Below are 22,456 nucleotides of genomic sequence, written 5' to 3'. Positions count from 1 at the left end.
TGACAGCGGTGATGATGATGAATGGAGAGAAGCCGCGGTCCAACTCGCGGGAAGCAGGAACCTGTTGCGATCCCCAAAACGGAATCCGGTTCCCGTGCTGGGAACGTTGAGGACGGGACAGTGGGCTTCAAGTTATGTATGGCCCGCGCAACAGAACCTACCTTAGCCGTGATTCTGACGCCAGATCACATGACTTGCCTACACGTGTAGGGATATTAAGGTACCGTTTGCCCCCGTTTGCCCCACTACATACCTTAAGTACCAGGTAGTAGTGAGCGGCTAAGGCGGTGGGGCAGATTAGGTGGATTCCGGCTAGTAACGGTACTTTAGCGCCGCTGTTTCCCAAAAAATGTCGCTGAAGTCCACCTCCCGTTGCCTCGGACATAGTCCCATAGTCCCATTTTCTGTAGCGATGCCTGCCGAGTGACGCCAGTCGTTCTGGAACGTTGTGCCGCGCCCGATACAGTCGCTACACAGTATTCCGTACTCGTAAGCTGATGTGACTCGAGTCACTCGAGGCAGCAGCCATCTTGTGATTCTCTCGATCCCGAATGCAGTGGTAAATTCAAATTGCGAAGGAGACCTTGGAGCTTCGGAATGCCTGTCATCGCGCTGCCGCCTGCTCACCAGCGCAAGCCTTCGCTCTGCTGTTCGTGAGCCAACGGCAAAGCATGCTCTCAGCTCTCCATTTGACTCGACCCCCGTCGCTGGCTCGTCGAACTGACCGACGCCCGTACCATGGCTGCCGACGCCAACGGGCTCGGGAAGCTGTCCCTGGGCCCGTCGGCCCCTGGGTCGCCGATAGACACCCGACCGCGCCGCGACTCCACGATATCGTTTTCCGTGTCGTCGCCCGCCGACAGGGAGCAGATCGCCCTGGCGCTGGACAAAATCCACACCTCGGCCAGCCAGTCGGATGCGCTGACCACATTTAACGACTTTGCCGATCCGCCAGCCTCGCTGCCGTCCTCGGAGAGTAAAGTGACGGCGGGCGAGCTCGTACAACAAGGCTTTAGTGGCTTGTATACACGGTTCAAGGAGGCTGTCACCGCAGTCGGCAAAAGCCCCGCGCACGAGGCCGACGATGCCAACAGCCAGGATGGCGCCTCCTCCAGGAAGAGCGCCAACGCGGCGACAGGCGGCTCCAAGACATCGCCTCTCCCAAGGGGAGAAAGTGATGCCACGACCTCAACTCTTGAAACCTCTATATCCTCGGGCCACACGGCGTCTGGCCTGTCTTCGGTCGGCGCTGTGGCTGGCGACTCGCAATCAATTGCTCCGTCAACCTCCAAAGCTTCCTCGGCAGCGACACCGGGGTCGGCCTCGAAGACACCCTCGACCCAGAGCATCCAGAGCATGCCGAAGATTGCAAAGTCAGCTCCACCAACCGCGGCCAACGCCGCCGTCGCACCGGTCACCGTGCAGGGCTTGATGGATAAGGATGCCGCTCGATCCGGAACAACGCGCGGGGAAGATATGCCTGCGCGGTCTGCAGGCCGTAGGAGTATAAGCAGGCCAACAGACACAGCACCGAGCCCTAATCTGTCCGGGAATGTCAGCCTAGAGAGTGTCCCCACCAGTGATCGAATAGTGCTGCCGAACCGGGCGAGGAGGGAAGACTCTATTACTAGCATGGACGGGGCCACCGATACACCACGCAGTCCGGTCCCGGCTTCGGGCGAAGCGCGCGCGCCCCCCTCTTCCTCTCGGCTCGCCGCCGCTGATCTCACGAGAAAGCCAGCAGTGATTGACCGCATTGTGTCGTCCCGGGGCCGTAGCCATTCGAGATCGTCATCGATGGATCCTGGTGCTGCCGAAGCCAGTCCGATCAGTACCTCGGCCCACAGCTCAGTGTATCATGACTCGTTTTCCCACAATGAACGGCCCCAGATGCTACGGTCCGGTCTTATGAAGATCCCGGGGACGACGACCAACGAGGGAGCCCCGGAAATCGTCAATGCGAGGCTGGAGCGCATGCGGAAACAAGTACTAAGCAAGGAGTTTTGGATGGCCGACGAGACCTGCAAGGAGTGTTTCCTTTGCGGCACGCCCTTTACTGCCTTCAGGCGCAAACACCACTGCCGGACGTGCGGCTGCATCTTCGATTCGAAATGCACGTCGAACATCTCGGGCCAGAAGTTCGGCGTGCCGGGGACCTTGCGCGTGTGCAAGACCTGTCTAAATGTCATCAACCGCCGCTATGATAGTGGCTCCGACGATTCGGCCGACGAATCCTATCTCCCGGCAATCTTCCGCGCCGGCCACGCGAACAAGCTCGTCCCCCCCGGCGCGAAGCCGCGGACGGACGACGAGGCGAGCATGTCGGAGCGCACCGAGCAGGCAGAAGACACCAGGACCGCGACGACGCCGATGATGGCCATCCCGGCCACGCGACGGGTTGGAGACAGCAACCGCCACTCGGCCATCCTGGAGATTGATATGCCGCAGCTCAGCAGGCCGAGCTCGTCGCGGTCGCTGAAGTCTCTCGCCACCGGCCGGCCGCAATCAGGCCATCGCCGACACCATTCCAAGCACAACTTCCTGACGAGGTTCAAGCCGCCCGCAGACGAGGGCGCACCGTTCCGCGCGCCGGCCAGCGATGCGTTGGGCTTGGGGAAGAGGTCTAACGTCAACGCCTTCCACACCGACAACATCATCGACCCGGAGCTGGCGCCCTACATGTCGGATGAATCCAGCGAGGATGAGCAGATGAGCAGCATCTTCACCACCATGGACAGCGGTGATTTCCAGCCGGCGAGCCTCGATCCCGGCCGGTCAAGTTTCGGAACATACCTCGGCGCAGGGAGGAAACACCGGTTCCGCCACGGTGGGGAGAAGAGCATCAGCGGGCTTAGCCATGCGAGCCGCGGCCTCGAGGAGGGGAGCGGCCTTCAGAATCTGTCGATACACATACGACCGCCGCGGAGAAGGAACCTCAGCATCGCGAGCGCCAGCATCCATCATCTGCGTTCTCCGGCACGGCCGAAATCGGCTGTTCACAAAGGTCCGGCAGCCTCGGCCGACACGCTCTCGATCTTTGAGAATGTCGTCGAAGCGCCCGGTATGAAGCGGAGCGACTCCATACGCGACGGCAAGTCAGGGGAGGAAGGCCTGAATCCCGCCAGCGCGCAGCACGTCAAGAAGCTCTTCCGACAGCTCCTGCAAGACGCCGATATTCCCAACCCGGCGAGCTGGGAGCGGTCCCTGATCCCCATCCTCGATCGCTGCGCCGACGATGTTGACCCGGACATACGCAACGGGGACGACATGGACATACGGCACTGGGTGAAGCTGAAGAAAATACCGGGCGGCAGGCCGGGCGACACCGCCTACGTCCACGGCGTGGTCTTCACCAAGAACCTCGCGCTCAAGAGCATGCCCCGCAAGATCCGCAACCCGAGGATCGTCGTGATCACTTTCCCGCTTGAATACCAGCGCCATCCGGAGCAGCATTTTATGAGCTTGCAGCCGGTTATCGAGCAGGAGAGGGAGTACCTGAGGATGGTCGTCAACCGCATCCTCAACCTGGAGCCGCACGTGCTGCTCGTCGAGAAGAGCGTGGCAGGGTTGGCGCTGCAGTATCTGTCGGAGGCCAACGTGGCGGTGGTGTACAACGTCAAGCCGTCCGTCATCGAAGCCGTGGCGCGCATCGTGAATATGCCGGTGATCTCGTCCATGGACATGCTCAGTCTCGGGGCGCGGGTGGGCATGTGCGAGAGCTTCGAGGTCAAGACGTTCGTGAACAACGAGATCCGGGGCAAGAAGAAAACCTACATCTTCATGTCCGGCTGCCCGAAAGACCGCGGCTGCACCATTGCGCTCCGTGGTGCCTCGACCGAGATCCTCACCCGCATGAAGCGCATCACCGAGTTCATGGTTTACGTCATCTACAACCTGAAGCTGGAGTCTTGTCTCATGCGCGACGAATTCGTCCAGATACCGTCGGAGGCGTCGCTATCCTTACCACCGGGTCCGGCGTCGGCGCAGCAGATTCAGGAGGCGCTGCCGGCGCCGTTGGGCGGTGCGGCCGACCCCTCGAGCAGCCCACCCGCAATCCTGATCACGAGTCAGAGCACTGAGGGCGAAAAGGCCTTGCAGGACACCAGCAGGACGACGGCCGCCGGGGATTCAGAGGCGGCCCCTGTGGAGCCGGCTGCTGCTCAACCCGCTCCGGCCGAGACAAGCCCGAAGTCGATTTCCATGCATGAGCTACACTCCCATGCCCAGGTGCCCGAGGACGCGCCCATGCCGTCCTTCTATAGCGATATGGTGGCGAAGTACGAAACCAGGATCCTGTCCACGTCGCCGTTTGTCAAGTTCAAGCAACCGTATCTGCTGGTGAAGGCGCGGGAGCAGGAGCGGCGCGCGGCGTACTTGAGATCGCTCCTTAAGCAGGAACAGGTGGAGGAGTCGGATGAGGACGAGAAGCCGAGGCCGGAGCCGTTCCAGCTCGTCAAACCGGAGATGGTGCAAGGGATTGAGACGAAGGGGCCCCGCAAGGTCCTTGAGGTCCTGCACGCCGTGCACGAGGCGGAGTATGACAAGGCTATGCACAGTTACCGAACGCAGGCGAAGCAGTGGGAGGCGTACACGCACGGCTGTCTCGACCTCTTCGACCCTTACTCGCACCAGAACATCGTCGTCCTGTACTCGGTCACTTGCACGGCGACAAAGATACCGTGCTCGGAGCCCAGTCTGGTCGCCATCGAGTTCTACAACGAGCATCCGGACCAGCGCGGGAACATGGACCAGGACTGCACGCTGGGCCAGTACATCGAAGACATCTGCGAGGGCGCAGAGTTCGTGTGCCACTCCAACGGCTGCGAGCGCAAGATGCACGAGCACCATCGCACCTATGTCCACGACAACGCGCGCCTGACCATCATCCTGGAGACCTCGCCGGCCTGGCCCGAGAACTTCCCGAGCAAGCCCCACGAGGCCGCTGCCGGCGACAGCGACGGCACCGGTATCTGCATGTGGAACTACTGCAAACACTGCAACAAGCACTTCGGGCTGATGCCCATGTCGGTGAGCACGTGGAAGTACTCGTTCGGGAAGTACCTCGAGCTGTCGTTCTGGAGCCGGGGACTGCAGCTGAATCCGCAGACCGAGTGTCCGCATGACCACCAGAAGGACCACATCCGCTTCTTCTACTATCTGTACCGCGACATTGCCGTCCGAGTGCACTACGACCCCATCGATCTCTACGAGATCATCGTGCCGAGGACGAAGATCACGTGGAAGGTGGACTACGACCTGAAGCTCAAGAACGACATCTTCGTCAAGGCCGAGGAGCGCTGGAACCGCTTCATGAACTCGGTCCGGGCGCGGCTGAAGAGCATCCGGATCGACAGCGTGCTTCCCGAGAAAGCCGAGGCCTGCAAGGCGGAAGTGGAGCGGCTCGGCAGGAAGGCGCAGGAGGACCAACCGGAGCTGGTCCGCGCGCTTCAGGAGGCCTACATGAACTCCAAGTACTACGAGGTGATCCCGCTCAACGCCGTCATCCGGGAAATGCTCGAGAAGGTGACGGACTGGGACGCGGCGTTTGCGGCGTTCGAGGCCGAGTTCCTGTCGGACAAGGACGTCCGTCAGTTGACCATCATCCAGCTGAAGAAGATGTTCACCGACCACGAGTCCAAAGAGTCGTTGCCGAGCACGGAGGGGTCTGTTTCGGCCGGGTCCGAGTCCGAAGGAAAGACCAGCACCGCCACGTCGCCGCCGGGCGTGTCTGAGGATGAGAAGCCGTCCCAGACGTCAGAGGAGGGCGATGTTACTGGTCAACCGCAGGAGACGGCCCCGTCTCCCACAGCGCAGCCCGCTCCCGGGGCCAAAGAAGGCGGTGCGGTCGAGGCGGAGGAGCTGCTGGAGCGAGTTGAACCCTTGGACCTGGCAACGCCGATCACACCAACAGTATCGAAGACGGTCTTCGCCCCTTCTTCGGACGCAGCAGCAGGACCGGATGTTGTTGTTGTTGCCACCAAACCGGCCACCGACCAGCCAACCACGCCGGTACCGGCGCCGGCGCCTGCCCTGGCCTCCACGGCTCCCCTAGCAGCCCAGGCTAGCGCGATACAGTCTGCACCTCCGGGCCAACAGCCACTGTCACTAAGTGAGAGGGTCGAGCAGCTGCGTAGGGAGCAGCGGGCACTGTCAAACGGCGGTACCACCACCACCGGCTCTGCGCCTGGGGCTGAGAATGTGAGCGGAATCCCACAGCCCACGCCGGAACGCAATCTACCCCGGCGGGCGGGCACGGCGGTGTCGCCTCCCATGGTCCGTGCCATATCCCAGCCGTCGGGAACCTTGCCGAGGACGCAGTCGGCCATCGGCAAGCTTCTTCTGAAGGAGCAGAGGCTGCAGGACACGGGCGCCGATACGCAGAAGGCAGCGCCAGGAGACGGCCCTCCTCCGAAGGGGGACAAGAAGTTCGCCGACCGCATTGGTCTCGGAGCCCTGAAGAGCCACCGTAAGGCAGGGCCTTCCGGGATTCCGCGATACGTGCACAAGAGGGAGTCCAAGGTGTCGACGCTCGCGCGGCACTTCGAGCAGCTGAGCCGCGAGTTCGAGAAGGAGCGGATGAAGGACCGCAAGCAGCGCGCCGCCAAGATGCACTACACGCGGGCCTTCCTGCCGCGCTCTTCCACCAAGACGATAGTAGAAGTCTACAAGGACGTGGACCAGGCCGTGCAGGAGCCGCCGGGGCCGTCGGACGACGACCAGCTGCTGCTCAACAGAGAGCGGAGCGACAACAAACCGACCGAGGACGCCTCGACGGCTGCTGCACCGAGCGTCACGGCTGTCGCGTCGCAGGAGGCCAAGGCCAAGACCAAGACCAAGGCCAAGGTTTCGACGGCAGAGCCCGGCTCGCCGCAGGAAGCTCCCCCGCAGACACCGGCGCCGGAGAAGGAGGCCGCTGCGCAGGCGGGAGAAGAGAGGGAGGACAACCGGCAGGAGGAGAGTCGGGCCGGGACCGACGACGACGAAGGCGCAGAGAGCGAAGGGGACAATTCCAGCCTCACGCTGGACGACATCCTGCCGGACGTGAAGGAGATCGCCGAGTCGCTGGAGCCGAGCGGGGAGATACCGGAAGAGCTGCCGAGGCACCAGAAGAAGAGCCTCATGACCATGCTCACCAACTTCTGGGCCGAGCGCTCGGCCAGCGGCTGGCCCCAGCTGGAGTACCCGATCAACGCCACGGACCACATCTTCTTCGACTCGGACGTGATCGTCAAGGAGGACGAGCCGAGCTCGCTGGTGGCGTTCGCGCTGAGCTCCGAGGATTACCGGTCGAAGCTGGCCGAGATCCGGCAGAAGTGGGAGACGCCGAGCGACGACGACGACGAGCCGGACGAGCCAGACGGCCACAGCAGCGACGACGACGGGCTGGAGATGAAAGGGCCGCAACAGACTTGGAAGGCGACGGAAGGAGGAGGAGGAGGAGGAGGAGGAGGAGCAGCAGCAGCACCACCACCACCACCACAAGCACCATCCAAGACGGCCAAGGCCAGCACCAAGTACAACACGGAGCTCGAAAAGAGCCTGAAGCGGCCGACGGGGATGCACGTCAAGTACCAGTTTGCCGAGGGCTCGGCGCGCATGACGTGCCAGATCTTCTACGCCGAGCAGTTCGACGCGCTGCGGCGCATGTGCGGCGTGGCGGACCGCTTCGTCGAGTCGCTGTCGCGGTGCCTGAAGTGGGATTCCAAGGGCGGCAAGACCAAGTCGGTCTTCCTCAAGACGCTGGACGAGCGCTTCATCCTCAAGTCGCTGTCGCCGAGCGAGACGTCGTCGTTCCTGCGCTTCGCGCCCGACTACTTCGGCCTCATGGCCGAGGCGCTGTTCCGCGACCTGCCGTCGGTCATCGCCAAGATGTTCGGCTTCTTCCGCGTCTACATCAAGAACCCGCTGACCAACACCGAGATCAAGCTGGACCTGCTGGTCATGGAGAACCTGTTCTACGACCGGTGCCCGAGCCGCACCTTCGACCTCAAGGGCTCGATGCGCAACCGGCGCATCCAGTCGACGGGCGAGCAGAACGAGGTGCTGCTGGACGAGAACATGGTCGAGTACATCTACGAGTCGCCGCTGTTCGCGCGCGAGCACTCGAAGCGTCTGCTGCGCGCGTCCGTCTACAACGACACGCTGTTCCTGGCCAAGCGCGACGTCATGGACTACTCGCTCATGGTGGCCGTCGACGAGGTCCGCCGGGAGATCGCCGTCGGCATCATCGACTGCATCCGCACCTACACGTGGGACAAGCAGCTCGAGAGCTGGGTCAAGAGCCGCGGGTTTGCCGGCGGCGGCCGGAACCGCCCGACCGTGACGAGCCCCAAGGAGTACAAGAGCCGCTTCCGGGAGGCGATGGCGAGGTGAATTCTCTCTTTTCTTTTGTTTTTGTTTTTCTTTTCTTTTTCTTTTCTCTCTTTTTTTTTTTTTTTTCGTCTTCTGCTGTTATACTAATGACAATATGGCAGATACATTCTCCAATCTCCCAATTGCTGGCACACCTTTGGGAGCCGCAAGATCCCCGACACGCCTGCCACGCCCAGGCCGAGGTTTGAGGAAGATCTTTGATACTAGTACCAAGGCAGTTTTGTTTCTTTTTGCGGGAGTGTGAGCAATCCAATGCATAGCATAGCGATCTTGGTTGGGGGGGGGCGGGTGTTAATTTAGGTACCTTACTGGCGCTCAATGGTTGGAGGGGGAGATGTGCATTATGTGATATGCGAGGTGTTTTTCTTTTGGAGCAATGCTGGGTTTGGTTAGGATAACGAGTAATGATGGAGTAATAGTGGTAGCGCATTGGCACACGGTATATAGCATGCATGTTGGTATTTGGCAGTCTTGAATCGACGTGTCCTTCAGAGCATCCCTCCCCGTGTTATTCATATCACATAGCAGGAAGCCCATACATACCTACTACTATGGTAAGTAGGTAACCAACTGGCAATTCCTAGACACAACTAACTGAAGTACCTATGTTAACAGATCTCCATGTTGGCGCCGGAACAAACCCAGCACAACCCGCAGCGTCACCACGGCTCTTCCATCCCGGTCATCAAGACATCTACAGATCCCACACTGGCAACCCCAACCTCCTCGTCGTCGTCATCATCATCATCATCGTCATCAGTCGAACCATCCGCGGCCATCTCGTCATCCTCCCGCCGTTCGGCCTCCCACGGGTCCCAACTCCTGGGGACGGACTCCAGACGAACAGCAGGCAGCCTGGCATCGCCGTCGTCGTTGTTGTCGTCCCCTTCCCTGACCGCAGCCGTTGACGACGGACGCGAGAAGGGGTTCAGCCTCGCTAGGGCGCCTCCCCAGGTGCCCTGTTCCTCCTGGTCTTCTTCTTCTGTGTTGTCGAGGTCGCCGATGGCTATATGGGTTTTTCTGATTATTAGTTATTTCTCATTTCTCAACTTCTTCTTATTCTTCTTCTAACACAAGGGAAGAAAAAAAGAGTTTAAAAATTTTTTTTAAAAAAAAACACAACTCACCCCTCGCCACCATCCCGGTAACGCCGTCCTGAATCACCTGGCGCTGCAGGCGCGTGTCGCCCACGGGATACACGGCTGGCCCGGGCCGGTACAGCACCTTCTCGACCGCGTACGGCTTCATCTTGGGCCGCGTGTATTTCCGGTCCACCGTCAGGTCCTGCGCGGCCGGGTCGTAGGTCAGCGCCGGGTCGACGTGTGCGTCGGACCGGACGGCGCGCTCGGCGTCGGCCGTCAGGTGGCCTGTCGCGAGCGGCCAGCGGTTGATGGACCAGTACTGCCGCCGCTGCTGCTGCCCCTGCCGTCTCTTCTTGGCCTTGGTCTTGATCTTGGCCCAGTCCCAGTTGTGGTCGCGCACCCGCGTGGTCTGGCGGCGGCCCTGGCCGTCGAAGTAGGGCCGCTCGCGCGCCGGGAAGAGCATGGTCTCGTTGGCCGAGAGTTCCGAGATGATGTTGCTGCGGATGAGGGCGAGCTCGGAAGGCGTCGGCTCGGCCGTGTCCTGGACCTGGGCGGCGCATGCGTCTTCCCATCGCTGCTTGGCCTCGCGGAGGTGTCGGTACCGGACCGGTGTAGCGGCTTCCTGTTGCTCCTGCTCGAGCATGGAGATGGTGTAGCCCAGGCGGAAGCCCAGCGAGGCGAAGAAGTTCCAGATGGCGCTGCCTTCGTCGACATCCGGAGGGGCGCGGCCGTCGTCCCCGAGGATGCTGCTCCAGTCCGCGACATAGCCCAGCGCGTAGGAGGGCCGCTCGCGGGTGTCTGCTGCGGCGGGCCAGAGCACGCGATGCTCGGGGAAGAAGTCGACCCGTGGCCGCCGCACGACGCCGTAGCATTCGAGGTCGAGGCGGAAGCGCACGTGCCCGCTCTTCCTCATCCTATCCAGCCAGCAGCAAGCGTCGGACGGCACGAACGCGCACCTGGTGACCGCAAAACGACCACCACCAGTATCGCCTTCCTTGCCGGCCCCGGCGTTGATGGCCGCCAGCAGCTCCTCGACCGTCACCTCGGCGTCGTGCCGGCTGAACAAGCCCTCCGGGTTCGCATCGTCCAGCAGCCTCTGCACCCTCGTGGCAAAGATGCGGAAGAGCTTGTACTTCTCCCTCGGCGTGTCCGGCACGAACCGCCCCGTCCAATTCTTGCGGTTGACACACTGCCCCGTGGCCAGGAACCGGAGCCACTGCAGCTCGTCTGGGTCCATAGGTCTCGGCACCACCATCGCCGTTTCCATCTCATCATTATTGTCTTCGTCATCATCACTTCCCGGTCTTCTTACCCACTCATCCCGCGCCAGCTTCACCTCCTGCGGCACTTCCACCCGCCCATCCTCAGTTTCCTCCGCAGCCTTCTTCCCCCGTTCCACCATCTCCAGCACTTTCCCCAACAACGCCCTCGGCACCCTCTTCTCGGCGAGTGTCAGCAATACCCCCACGACGCGGCACCGCCCCAGCAGATCGGCCCACCGTTGCGCGTCCGCATCCAGCATGCGCCACACAAACGGCCCGCCGTTGACGAAATTCCGCGGCAGCAGCACCGCCACTGCAGAGCCCGTAGTACCGTCCTCGCCCTCGACGCGCAGCCGCGCCAGGGCGCGCATCCGCTTGATGTGTGCTAGGCGGGCGTGGTAGGCGAGCGTGTGCCGCATCGTGTCCAGCTGAGAGATCTGCTCCGGCGTGAGCGTGATCCGTGGTGGCGTCCACTGCGGGCCGTCGATGCGTTTGCATGCGCGGAGGAGTGCGGAGGCGGGGAAGGGGAGGATGAGGCGGCGGTGTGGTGTTGTGGTGCTGTTTGTGGCGGTGATGGTGGTTGCGTAGGAGCGGAGGGCGTGCTGAAGAGCTGCGCGACGGGTTCCGCGGTCTGTGGCCCATTCTCTTCGGGGGCTTGGAGGGTCGTTGTTGCTGTTCTCTGCGGAACCATGGAAAGCGGCGGATTCGATGTAAGCCAGGTTGTTCCGCTCCGCATCGTCCTCCGCGTCCGAGGGGATGTCGTCGTCGTCGTCGCCGCCGGATGTGCGCTGCCACCACCTCTTCTCGTCCTCGACGAACTGGTCAAAGATCGGGCCGTCGTCGGGGTTGTCGAGCAGCATCCTGTTTACGGGGCTCGGGGGCCGCGGCGGGATGGATCTGGGCAGGAGGTGGCTCCGGTCGGGGACGGGGTTGTGCGACGGGAGAGGCCAGTCTTGCGTGTCGACCATCCAGCTGAGCCGGGTCGGCTTCAGGGGTGTCTTGAACGGTCTGGTGATCTCCAGGGGCGTCGGGGCGTAGTGGTGTCTCTCGAACAGCGCATGGGCCCTGGCCTTGGTCACGGCGTCGTTGAACATGGCACGTGTCTGTGGGCTGGCGTCCTGCAGCTGGAGATGCCCGTTGTCGAAAGCAAGCCATTCCAGGTACGACACGACCTCTTCGAACTTGGCCACCCAGCCCATGCACCGGTCCACGTCCTCGTCGGCGAGGAACTTGACGATCGTGTCGAGCCGGGCTGCGAGCGGCGGTTCCAGCCTGTCGCGGTACCAGGAGTCGAGGTGCCAGTCGGGTCCATTCTGGCCTGTGTCTATCGTCGCCGCGTCTTCTGTCCGAGGCAGGAGTCGGATGGATTGTAGTCTCCGGAGTAGTGCGTCGGTGCTCCGCGGGCGAGCCGCACCAGATGGCCGCACTTGGTTGCTCGCCCTTTCTTCCTCCGCCGCCCAGTCCTCGTCCTCGTCTCTTCCGGGGGAGTCCAGTTCATCGAGATCAACAATGGTCTGTCCCAGACTGGTTTGCCTTCTTGGCTGAAACTGCTTCGGGATGGGGACACTCGGCAAGGTACCGTCCAAGTTGCTTTCCGGGTACAGTTGATCATATATTGTGTATTGCCGGAGCTCGCGGAGGAACGTTTCCCCAAGATTGTAATTCCTGATCTCGGGATTGCGGAGGTGATACTCGACCTGGCGCCTGAGGTCTTCGGCCCCTGGCTTGAGCACCACCTCCTCGAGGTACGCCTTGAACAAGGGCGCACACTCGGCGTCGTGGGCGGCATAATCAATGAGAAACTGGACGAGGGCACCTACAACGCGCGAGTCAGTTTCTTTCTTTTTCTAACTATTTTCTGGATTCTGAAGGAACCACGAAATACATACCGTCGACTTCACGCCTTTCTTGCTGGTGCGGCAACGGAGGATCATCAATGGACGTTCCCCCCGACCAGTGGCCCTCGCTCTCCGGACTTCCCCCGTTCGGCGACGATGTGAGATGCGGACCAAGGAGGCCTGGGCTGGATATGCTGCTGGATTCGCTGCTGACAGTCAATGACTCGTCTTCCATGTTGTTTTTGTCCGCCGCTTCTCGGCCACGACAGATAGGAGCTGACTGGCTGTTTGTGAGGAAGAGAATAAAGCTCTCACGCACATGTCAAATAATAAACGACTACTACATGGTCAACAGAATTGGCCATATATGTCTCCCTCCCCCCCCCCCCCCCACTCATTCACCACTGGAATGTGCCGGTCGCATACATTTCGCACCGGGCCATATCACAATGGAGATTGGCACATGCTGGTCTGCACCGCCCGTCCGTTTCATCAGAGATGCAGCCACCACGCAGGTGGGAGCCGCCGTTTTCAGAATTCCGCGTCTGACAAACAAAGAAACGCGCTTAGCTTCGACAGGACAAAGCACAATACGGATTGCTGCAGACGCCTGTTGGACTGTTCTTTGTCTTATTCCCTTCCCTTCGTGGAAGGCAAGGGCAGATAAGGGTATATGATGAAAACGTGTACGATAGATAGATAGATATATGATCTGCCTGCACACGTCTTCATTGTATCTCCCGGGGGAGCGCACGAAAGAGACAACCCCTTGACGATTCATCAAGATGGAGACAGACGGCCAAGCCTCTGGCCATGTTGCCGGACTCAGGGGACGAAGACGCTCCTCTGCCGGGCTGACATCTTCGAACGGAGACCGCACGCAGGCTTCCAGGCGACTGTCCGCGACATTGAGGCGCGCTGTACGCAACACTGAAAGCTTCCACCGCAATCGTGGGAGCCGCGTCCGGAGCGTCAACGACGATGTCGCGGTTCTCGCCGCACATCGGGTGAGAACTCGAGCAATGGCGAGACGGGAGGAAGAGGAGGAGCAAACAAGTCAGATCCCAACCTCTCCCACCAAAACATGGGAGCCGTCCATCGTGATAGGCACTCCGCTCTGGCTCTCCGGAGAAGACCCCACTACCATCGAGATAGCCGACAGGAAGGTCGCCCAGGCACGCTTGCGCGCTGAGCACTATCCAGGCCATCCGTACTTTGCCCAGCTGTACCAGGAGGCGGTTCGAGAGAGGGAGCAGCTTGATGAAGCGGACGAGGCTAACTGGAGGCCAAGGTCAGTCGCTGCTACCTTATTTAGTCCAAGAAAACGAAAAAGGAAAAAAAGGAAAAAAGAGAAAAGAAAGAACTGGCAACTCACTCACTCATTGTCAGATCCACGCTCCAATCAACCCACGACAGAGCCGTCCAACAGCGGCTGGAAAACCTGCGTGCCATTCTGCAGCAGAGCAAGTTCCCGCCCGAGCGTGCAAACATCGAGGCCGCCATCGCGGGCTACGAGTGCGGCGACATCCCCTATTCGGACTCGTACACGCTCATCTGGGCCGGCCGCATTGTCGACAGCTGCCCGGACTTTGACTCGTTCACCGACGACCGCAGCGCGCGGCTGGACCGCTACCACGCCGAGCACGGTCCCGGCTGGCTCTGGTACGAGCCCCCCCTGGCCGGCGGTCGCACCTTCCTCCGCGCGCATGGCGCCACCATCCTGGCCAAGAAGGGCTTCTGCCTGGAGAACCACGACCGCTGGCGCCGCAGCACCGAAGGAATGGGCCACTACCGCATGCGCATGGGCTTCCGCCGCCGCAAGCTGCACGTAACCCGCGGGGAAGAGGAAAGCACCACCAGCCCCCTATCCCCCTCGCGTACCGGTAGTAGTAGCAATAGTAGTAGTAGACGCAATCGCCCTCACCATCGCCGCTCCTCCGTCCCGGGTCTCGACAACCACCTACATAACGACGAGATCAACAATGCCAACACCAAGACCAATACCAAGACCAACACTAAGAAACTCCCGCGGTGGCCCCCAACCGTCCCGGACCGGGACGGCCCGCGCGTGTTTTACGACACACTCCTCGACAGCGGCGCCACTCTGCCGTGCCTCTACGAGTCCGACCTGTCGGCGCTGCACATTGACCCGGACCGGTACGCGGCCCAGTCCAGCCGGAGCGTGGCCACCGCCGACGCGCTGTCGAGCTACAAGGTGTTTGAGCTCGACGTGGGCATTTCGTTTGCCGACCCGTCGAAACCGCCCGATGACAACAATAACAACAAGGATGGCGAGAAAAAAAAGGGGGGAGAAGACGGCTCGAATGAGGGAGAAAAAGAAGTAGTAGAAAAAGATGATGAAGACGAAGACGATGAAGAGCCAATGCCAACGCTAGGCTGCACCCTCCCCGTCGTGATCTTCCCGGGACGCGCGCCCAACGAGGAAAACGGCGCGGCCGCCCACCCGGAGAGCGCCCCCGACCGACTGAGCGGCATCCTGCCCTTTCTCGCGTGCTACCTGTCGAGCGCGCCGGGCAACTTCAAGCTGTGGCTGGGCGAGGACAGGCGGGACGTGCTCGGCGCGGGCCGGCTGCCGGGCCAGATGCGCTTCGGCGTGTATGAGGACCACCATCTTGCGTCTTCTTCTTCTTCCATGCAGGGCACTAAGACGAAGAAGAACAAGAACAACAACAAAAAGAAGAAGAAGAAGAAGAAGAAGAAGAAGAAGGGGGAACTGGTGCTCGGCGGGGAGGATGTTGATGATGATGATGATGATGATGAACTGCTGCTACACACGCCGAGACGGGTCATCTTCGAGCACGACATGGCCGACGGCAGCGGGCGGGTGCTGCGCGAGGAGGATGTTGGTGGCGGCAGTGTCCTCATGAGGGGGCCGAAGGGGGGAGTTATTGACTTGGATGCAGCTGCCGACTGGGGGTTGGATCCCGCTGACAAGAAGGAGGCGGTCGGCGGCGGCCTCGAGGTCGTTCGTGTCCAGCGGGGAAGAGGAGGAAGAAGACAGCTACGGCGGAGAGTGAGATAGGGGGAAGAAGAAGCCTCCTGTTGTTGTGGTGGTGGTGGTGGTGGTGGTGGTGAGATAGAGAGGATCAAGAGCGAGCCGACTAGGGAGCAACAAGCATGCATGCTACGAGGATTCAGGAGGGATGTAACAGTTAACATACCAACCAACATATAGGCGCTGCACCTTGCCATTCCTCTCGTCATGTCACACACAGACACACACACACGCACCTGACCAAGAACAAAATTTGCCAGAGACTTTCACCTCTTTTGTCATTTTCTTCCTAGCAGCTACCAACTTGCGGTGCCCTCAATGCGGGCTGAATGAGACGTAGCAAACAAAGCCTTCAGGGTCCGTCAGATGGATAGAACCGCCTAGGCCAAACTTCCCTTCCATCCCATCCCAATTGCAGGGGCCAAAATCATAAAACAGGCCAAAGCCTTCCCGGAGACGACAGGCAGAGAAAGGCCTTTTTTTGCTTGGCCCTATGCCGTCGATCAAGAGGAGACAATATCGCAAATGGCCGCAAAACGAGTAGGCTGCCCGTGGCAAAAACGCAGCTGTGGGGGGAGGGGGTGTGTTGGTGATCTCCCATCCGATTTGTTCCTCCCTTGTCCTTGGACACATCTGGGGGTATCCGACAAAATGAACAACTTTGTTAATCTTGTTGCTTTCCTCCATTCATTCCGAATGTCAAGCCATTTTCCTCCCATCCTCCTCTAATCAAGTCCCTGCTGGGTTGGGTGCCAAAAGATGAAAAAGAATCCCAGTGTGCCGGTGTGTTACTGAGGCGAGTTTTGTTCGCTTGCTCCACGCCGAGAAGGATCCCTTTGTCGCACCTCTTTTTTTTTTTTTGTAGGTTTCTCCTTGTTTCTTTTGTGACTTGTGAAAAACATGGCTGGCACAAAGTGGAGGGTAGTCGGTAAACAACCCTCGGGTCCGCCGTCTTGAGTCTGGGGGCTGCAGCCATGTTTGCAGCGGCGGCGCCAGATGGTTCCAGAAGTTGGAGGTCGATGAGGCGGCCCAGAAAAAGAGTAGGGAAAAAAATAAATAAATAGTCGAATTCAACGCAAGGGATGCCATGACGCTAAATGATCCAGTGCAAAGTGAACGAGCCAGATGATGCATGCAATCTTTTTTGTCTTCCGAATGGTATAATATCTCAAGATGCCCTTTGAACAATAAGTGGAAAAATGAACAAGCGGCGAGCGGCCCCTTTTCTTCACATGGGGAAAGGAGCTGGGCCGGCGCGACAACCTTGAAGCGGCTGCCAAATCTCTGCCACAACCCGAGTGCCACGGCAAAGCGGCCATCTCAGTACGACATATGCGATGCAGCCCCACCAAAGTAGGATGGCCCCGCCATATGTTGCTGCTGATGGTGCTGCGGTAGTAGTTGTTGTGGTTGTTGTTGTGGGAGATGTGGCTGCTGGTATGATGACGGCCCATGGCCCGGTTGAGGAGTCGGGGTTACTGGACACCGGGGCGGTACCTGGTAATCCTTGATCATCGCATTGTTCTGGCCGAAGCATGAGCCATCCGGTGTGATGGGGGGCGTCATATAACCGTCGGCCACGCCGGGAACGGCGCCCAGTCCCTTGCTGGGGGTGCTGTAGACATCGCCCGACTTGCTCGACACGGTGGGCTCTGATACGGGCGAGGGCGGTGCTCCTCTCCGGGCGATCGCGGCCTGGTGGGCGAGGAAGTCGGCCAGCTTGGTCGACACCCTGGAGTAGTACTGGCTCGAGTATTTCCTGGCCAGGGTAACGGATGGCTGGTGTAGGTGTTGTGACAGCGTTAGTAGTGTCATGTTGTCGTTGTGGTCCCACTCGCCGTCGTTGACCTCCGGTTTGCCCAGAATGGCACGAGCGAGCGCCAGCGAGGCCCTGGCCATGACCGAAGGCTTCGTCGACACAAAGTCCCGGTGGTAAAGGGCGATCTCGCAGATGTAGGCCGCCATGTGCTCCACCTCCCTGCTGTCCCGCTCCTCGGCGACAACCAACTGCGTGAAGAAGTCCACGGTCGGGTGCCCAATGCTCCAGTCAAGAGTGTTGAGAACGTGCATCTCCATCTGCGTGAACATGCCCGCATCGTAGAGTCCGCAGCACATGTTGTTGAGCTCGCTGATCTGAGGTACCCTGTCCTTCTTGTCTCCGTACTTGGCGGCGATGAGAAGCGCGGCGCAGCCGACCAGCTGGTAGTGCTGCTTGTACACGACCCGTTTCGAGCAGTACCGGTCCAGGAGATTCACTGTCAGGAAGAGCGTCTCGGGGAGGAGGGAGAATGCGGCATGGGCTTCGATCAGGAAATCGATGAGGTACGGCCGCATAAACCATTGAATCTCGCGCTGCATGTCGATGAGATTCGCGTCCGGTAATGTCTCGTCCTGAGGAAAGTTAGCCAACATTGCAATTGACCTATCTTCCTGTACTCTCTCACGAGCCCAGGAACATCAGCCTGTGTCGTACCTCCATGTGGCGCATGTGCTGCATGATGTCCTCCAGATACTCGTCACAGGCCAGCCTTGAGAGTTCGTTGGCAATCATCTCCTGCTTGTTTCGGGCAAGCATCTTGGCAGCATCCCGCATCGTCATCCGCTGGCTCGGCTCGTCCGACTCGACGAAGAAGGTGTCGTCGCGTGGATACGCTGAGCACGCCATCTTGACTGATTGACTGAGATGAGGGGTGGATTAGATCGATCGTCAAGACGTTCGATAAGAGGGTTGCTTGTTCCGAGTTCTCCAGGAATTCAAGAGGGCAGTAATTAAGATATGAGTGGCCGGTGCCTAGAGAGTGAGGCCGTCGACCGAGTACAATGACTAGTATTATTGAATTATTAACGAGTGTTGTGAATAGGAAGTCTCGAAAAGAGCGTGTGGCCGGAGAATTCGCCGTTCTTTTTGATGCACAGAATAAGAGAATCGGGTGGCCGGGGAACAATGAATTGCGTCGACCGAGGGTTTCTAAATACTGCCGAATCAGCACGGATTTGCCTCCTCAGGCTCCATGGCGGGGGGACCCGATCGACAATGCAGAGCGCGGGCCGCTTCGTCCCAAGATACACAGTACGGTACACTGCAAGACCCATATCAAGGGGTGGAAGCATTTCAGCGGCCGCGATTCGGTCAATCTGGCCTATGGAGACTCAGATCTTCCCTGGCAGCGAGAGATCTCGGCGGGGGGTTCGAGGCACGGAAGGGAAGAAAAGGATGTGTCCCTTACCGCCACGGTTGCGGGTCGTTGAAGTCAACCAAAAGGACCGACGCAAAATGACACAATTCCTGACGCTGAGTAGGAAGCAACGAGTTAACGTGTCCCACGGCAGTCGTCAATGGATCGCCGACTCGACTAGGCTTCGAGCGTGGAAAGATATGTAGCCGCGGTTGCAGGGATGCGTCCGAGCTGGCATGTATCTGTGAAAGGGGGAAACACGGGTATTGTTCAGCATTGGTTTACCTCCACACCCGTAGAGCGCTATGTAGAGAGAGAGAGCTTGCGCTTGAGATGATGACATCAAGGAAGCGTCAGGGCGACATCAGACGATTCGCACCCGGCAAGCCAGGGATATTCGGGGGGAGCAGAAATTGGGATGATTCCAGAGAGAAGTGGAGAGAGTGTGCAGCACATACCTTTTCACTCTCTCTAAGCCGCGGAAGGGGCCAGAAAAGGGGGGCTATACACCGATTGAGATCATGTAGGTGACCTCGAGTTCGCGATGGAGCTCGTGGATCGGCGGTGGATTTTCGAGGACCCGGTTTCTGGTGGGAAACGAGTTGGATTTCCCCCCCCCTCGACAACGATTACACTCCCGCCAATTGGCAACACCGTCTGCTTCGCTCGAACGAGGTCGAGGTCCGGAGTCGGTGGGATTGGAGACACGGGAATGGGGGTGGAGGGCGCTCGGAATGAAGGGAGCAGCCGGGGGAAATGCAGGATTCCTCGTCGTCGAACCGAAGAATGCCTGGTCAAATCGAGACGCAGGGTGGAAGCGGGCGAGCAGCGTGGGAAAGCCGAGATACAGGAACGTTGGGTATTTCCAATTCCAGCCTCGTCGAGACCTTTTTATTCTGCACTGCAGCTCTCTGCACGCACCAGTCTGGTCGTGACGTTTTGAATGGGCTCGGGGAATTAGCTTGTCGGAGGGGCCCAGAATCTAAATCTCCTCCTTCCCTCCTTTTCTCGGTCTGAGAAAGGGAGCCCACGGCGGTGATGTTGGAAGGGACGGTGAGGGAGAGGGAACGACTGGTTGCGGATGGAGAAGGAGAAGGGAAGGAGAGGAGGAGATAGATATTGTCCAGGTAAGGAGGAGGATGGAGGAAAGAAGAAAAGGGAGCGGAAACACGCACAGAGATTGGTTAACGGCCGATTTAAGACAGGGTCGTCCCCAGCTTGCAGCCGGAGGAGCGCTCAGCACCAAGCAGCTTGCAGCACCGGCCGTGTACTGAGGTACCTGGCCCCCGGTCTGTCGCAACAACAGGGATCGCGGGCTCGCAGGGGCAGCCGGGCCAAGCCAGGCAGCTTAGCACTCCGGTGCAGCGTAAATGCCCACTCGACCGCCTGTGTCTTGAGAGTGTGCAAGGTTCGTGTGCTCCGTTCTTCTCCTTCCCACCCCCACCTCCGTTGCGCGAAAGGGCGAAAGGGGAAGAGACAGCCGTCCCACCGGGCTCCAGCCAAGCAGCATGGAAGGAAAAGGAGCGACAATTTCAATGGGCGGTCTCCTGTGCATCCGGAAAGCATGGCCGCCTTGCGAGCCAAAGGCAGCCTTCATTAAGGTCCAGTGCCGGAGTAGATTGCATGTCACTCCTCATACACTAGTTAAGTACCACAGTCGAAGCTGTTCCTTGGCATCCAACACAGTACGGATCCGTACCTGTAACTTATTAGCGGGGTGCGGAGGTGCACTCTTTCAGGGCATCTCGCGACCAGGAAACGCGCTCCTGTCGGACTGCTTGGAGCTGGTGGTGGGCGACGGCGGAATTGAGTGGACTCATCGCCGGGCTGCGAAATTCAGGCCAGGTGGAGGAGGACAAGGATCTACGGGCTGCAAGCTGCCAAAGCAGGGCCCTCTGCTAACCCCCGTCAGCCCGCAGTCAACCACTCAGAGCCGGCGACGGTGAGAGGCCTAAGACGCCGCAGGAGGTGGACCGCAGGGAAAATTCAGAGACACGGTTCCAGAGGATGGATGCACCGGCCAAAGCGTTGCATTTGCATTTGATGCACGCGTTCGCGCGTCACGGTTTGGTGTCTGGCGTCTGATATCCGGGCACTGGCGCGATGCTCTTTAGCTTCGCGTCGTTGGAGCTCGGCCCGCATGCTGTCATCGTCCGCTGCAGTTGTCGGCCATAATCACCTTGTTGAGGCGTCGACATCGCGGACCGGCAGCTGCAGCATGGGCCGAGTAGCTGCGTGCGCTGGTGCGCGCAAGGGGCCTTCCCTCCAAACCGAATGTCCAAAGCATAAGGCGCGAGACAGCCTTTCAGCTCGAGAGACCCAATTGTTTCGTTCGACCTGCCGCAGCTCGTCCTCTAATAATGATAAGATGGTTATCAGTCTTCGGCTAATAACATATTAGGTTTCACGTGTTTGTTTGTTACTTCGATGACCCCCCGGAAGATCACCAGGCCTCAATTTCCAGGCCCTCTCCGCTTCCGAGGGCCCATTGACAGAGCAGCAACTCCACAACTCCAGACAAATCTCCAGACCTCGTTAATGGCTTGCTCCTTTGGTGGTGGTCAATCGACCGAGACACCCGAAGGGTCGGTCCATCCGTCCCGGCGAACGAGGTCAGCAGTTTGGCTAAATCCAGGTTCTTGTTGCGAGGGCCATTGAAGTGCAGCGCACATCCAGGCCATCTGCATGTAATCCGCATGTAATCTGGCAAGAATGCTTCCTCTTTGGCTGCGAATCTAGCAAACGCGCCAATACGCTGGGGCATACGGAGTGATAAGGCTGGGTTCATGGTTCATGCTTCTTCTCAAGGGCTTGCGTCACGGTCTCTGGAGAACGCCTTCATCGGAATCGACCAATTGACTCTGGGGTATTCAACGCACTGCGACAGTAAGAAGAATGTCTGAAGCACCGGCCATAAATGCTAGTCGCAACCCAAGACCGACCCCTCAAGACGTTGAAACCTACCTCCTGTACCTTAGGTATGATCAATCGGGTGCATTCGAGTTGCCCTTGGAAGGATCGTGGAGACAATCAATACAACATGCTTCTCTTGATTTCTTCGAGACGTCTGGCGCCGAGTATTATGACTGGGTCAGCTCACCCCTTTCCTTCATCGGCCGCTAATGCGGGGCAGCATCACAGTGCTTGAACCTTTCATCGAGACGGGTCCAATGCACCATTAGTTCCAAGGTTTTAAGTTTGTTACGCGCATCATCAATGCTTTGGCGTGTACGCGTTTAATGGGCTGCGTCTAGGACCAGTCAGATAAAAGCGATCTGATCCCCCACTTTCCAGGAGGCTGGCAACTGCGTGGGCATAGTTAACAGGCTTCTGACACCGCCTCCTATGTGAAGACCCAGCCAGCTCAGCAAATTAGGTGACTGATGTGAAGACAGACGCCGGAATATTTGGCCGCTTTCTCAGATAATGAGGAATTGCCCGTGTAGTTTGGCGATGCATGGTCCTTCTCGACACCAAGGCTGCGGCACCTTCCACCGAATGCGTATCTGGTAAGTCTTGACAGCCAATCAAGAGAGCAGAACGCGTGCTGCACGACTTCGGGGAACTCAATCTTAATCATGCGTGTCAACGACGGGCTCCTCCAATCCAGTCAATCGGTCGCCGGTGTCCACTCCCGGCTCCTACTGGACTAATGTAGAACAGGCCCGCCTGGAACGGCAACATAACAACAGGAAAACCAACAAACCAA

The 22,456-nt window shown here is 59.4% G+C and overlaps 5 protein-coding genes across 5 annotated transcripts; 2 read left to right on the top strand and 3 right to left on the bottom strand.

Annotated features, from left to right (window-relative positions):
* Window positions 1-738: 738 nt before the first annotated feature.
* Window positions 739-8,867, top strand: B0T15DRAFT_425533 (uncharacterized protein; the record flags this gene model as incomplete). Its single annotated transcript, XM_062865633.1, has 2 exons — window positions 739-8,369; window positions 8,475-8,867. 2 exons carry the CDS (start codon window positions 739-741, stop codon window positions 8,572-8,574), a joined length of 7,731 nt encoding a protein of 2,576 aa, XP_062726013.1. The 3' UTR covers window positions 8,575-8,867.
* Window positions 8,868-8,990: 123 nt separating this feature from the next.
* On the bottom strand, window positions 8,991-12,947 carry B0T15DRAFT_498383 (uncharacterized protein). The gene is made up of 3 exons (XM_062867311.1): window positions 12,607-12,947; window positions 9,501-12,533; window positions 8,991-9,379 (listed from the first exon to the last, which is right to left on the bottom strand). Exons 1-3 carry the CDS (start codon window positions 12,788-12,790, stop codon window positions 9,033-9,035), a joined length of 3,564 nt encoding a protein of 1,187 aa, XP_062726012.1. The 5' UTR covers window positions 12,791-12,947; the 3' UTR covers window positions 8,991-9,032.
* Window positions 12,948-12,970: 23 nt separating this feature from the next.
* On the top strand, window positions 12,971-15,683 carry B0T15DRAFT_546706 (uncharacterized protein). The gene is made up of 2 exons (XM_062870162.1): window positions 12,971-13,846; window positions 13,945-15,683. The coding sequence occupies exons 1-2, from the start codon at window positions 13,341-13,343 to the stop codon at window positions 15,596-15,598; spliced, it is 2,160 nt and encodes a 719-aa protein (XP_062726011.1). The 5' UTR covers window positions 12,971-13,340; the 3' UTR covers window positions 15,599-15,683.
* A 399-nt stretch (window positions 15,684-16,082) lies between these two features.
* On the bottom strand, window positions 16,083-16,798 carry B0T15DRAFT_30158 (uncharacterized protein). Its single transcript, XM_062863818.1, has one exon. The coding sequence runs from the start codon at window positions 16,703-16,705 to the stop codon at window positions 16,301-16,303; it is 405 nt and encodes a 134-aa protein (XP_062726010.1). The 5' UTR covers window positions 16,706-16,798; the 3' UTR covers window positions 16,083-16,300.
* Window positions 16,799-18,528, bottom strand: B0T15DRAFT_30188 (cyclin-like protein). The gene is made up of 2 exons (XM_062863821.1): window positions 18,045-18,528; window positions 16,799-17,962 (listed from the first exon to the last, which is right to left on the bottom strand). Exons 1-2 carry the CDS (start codon window positions 18,234-18,236, stop codon window positions 16,892-16,894), a joined length of 1,263 nt encoding a protein of 420 aa, XP_062726009.1. The 5' UTR covers window positions 18,237-18,528; the 3' UTR covers window positions 16,799-16,891.
* Between the last annotated feature and the right edge of the window lie 3,928 nt (window positions 18,529-22,456).

This window comes from Chaetomium strumarium (assembly GCF_033439665.1).
Source record: "Chaetomium strumarium strain CBS 333.67 chromosome Unknown B0T15scaffold_1, whole genome shotgun sequence".
Classification (NCBI taxonomy): domain Eukaryota; kingdom Fungi; phylum Ascomycota; class Sordariomycetes; order Sordariales; family Chaetomiaceae; genus Chaetomium; species Chaetomium strumarium.
The sequence above is the reverse complement of the archived record's forward strand: the minus strand, read 5'-3'. Positions and strand labels throughout refer to the sequence as shown.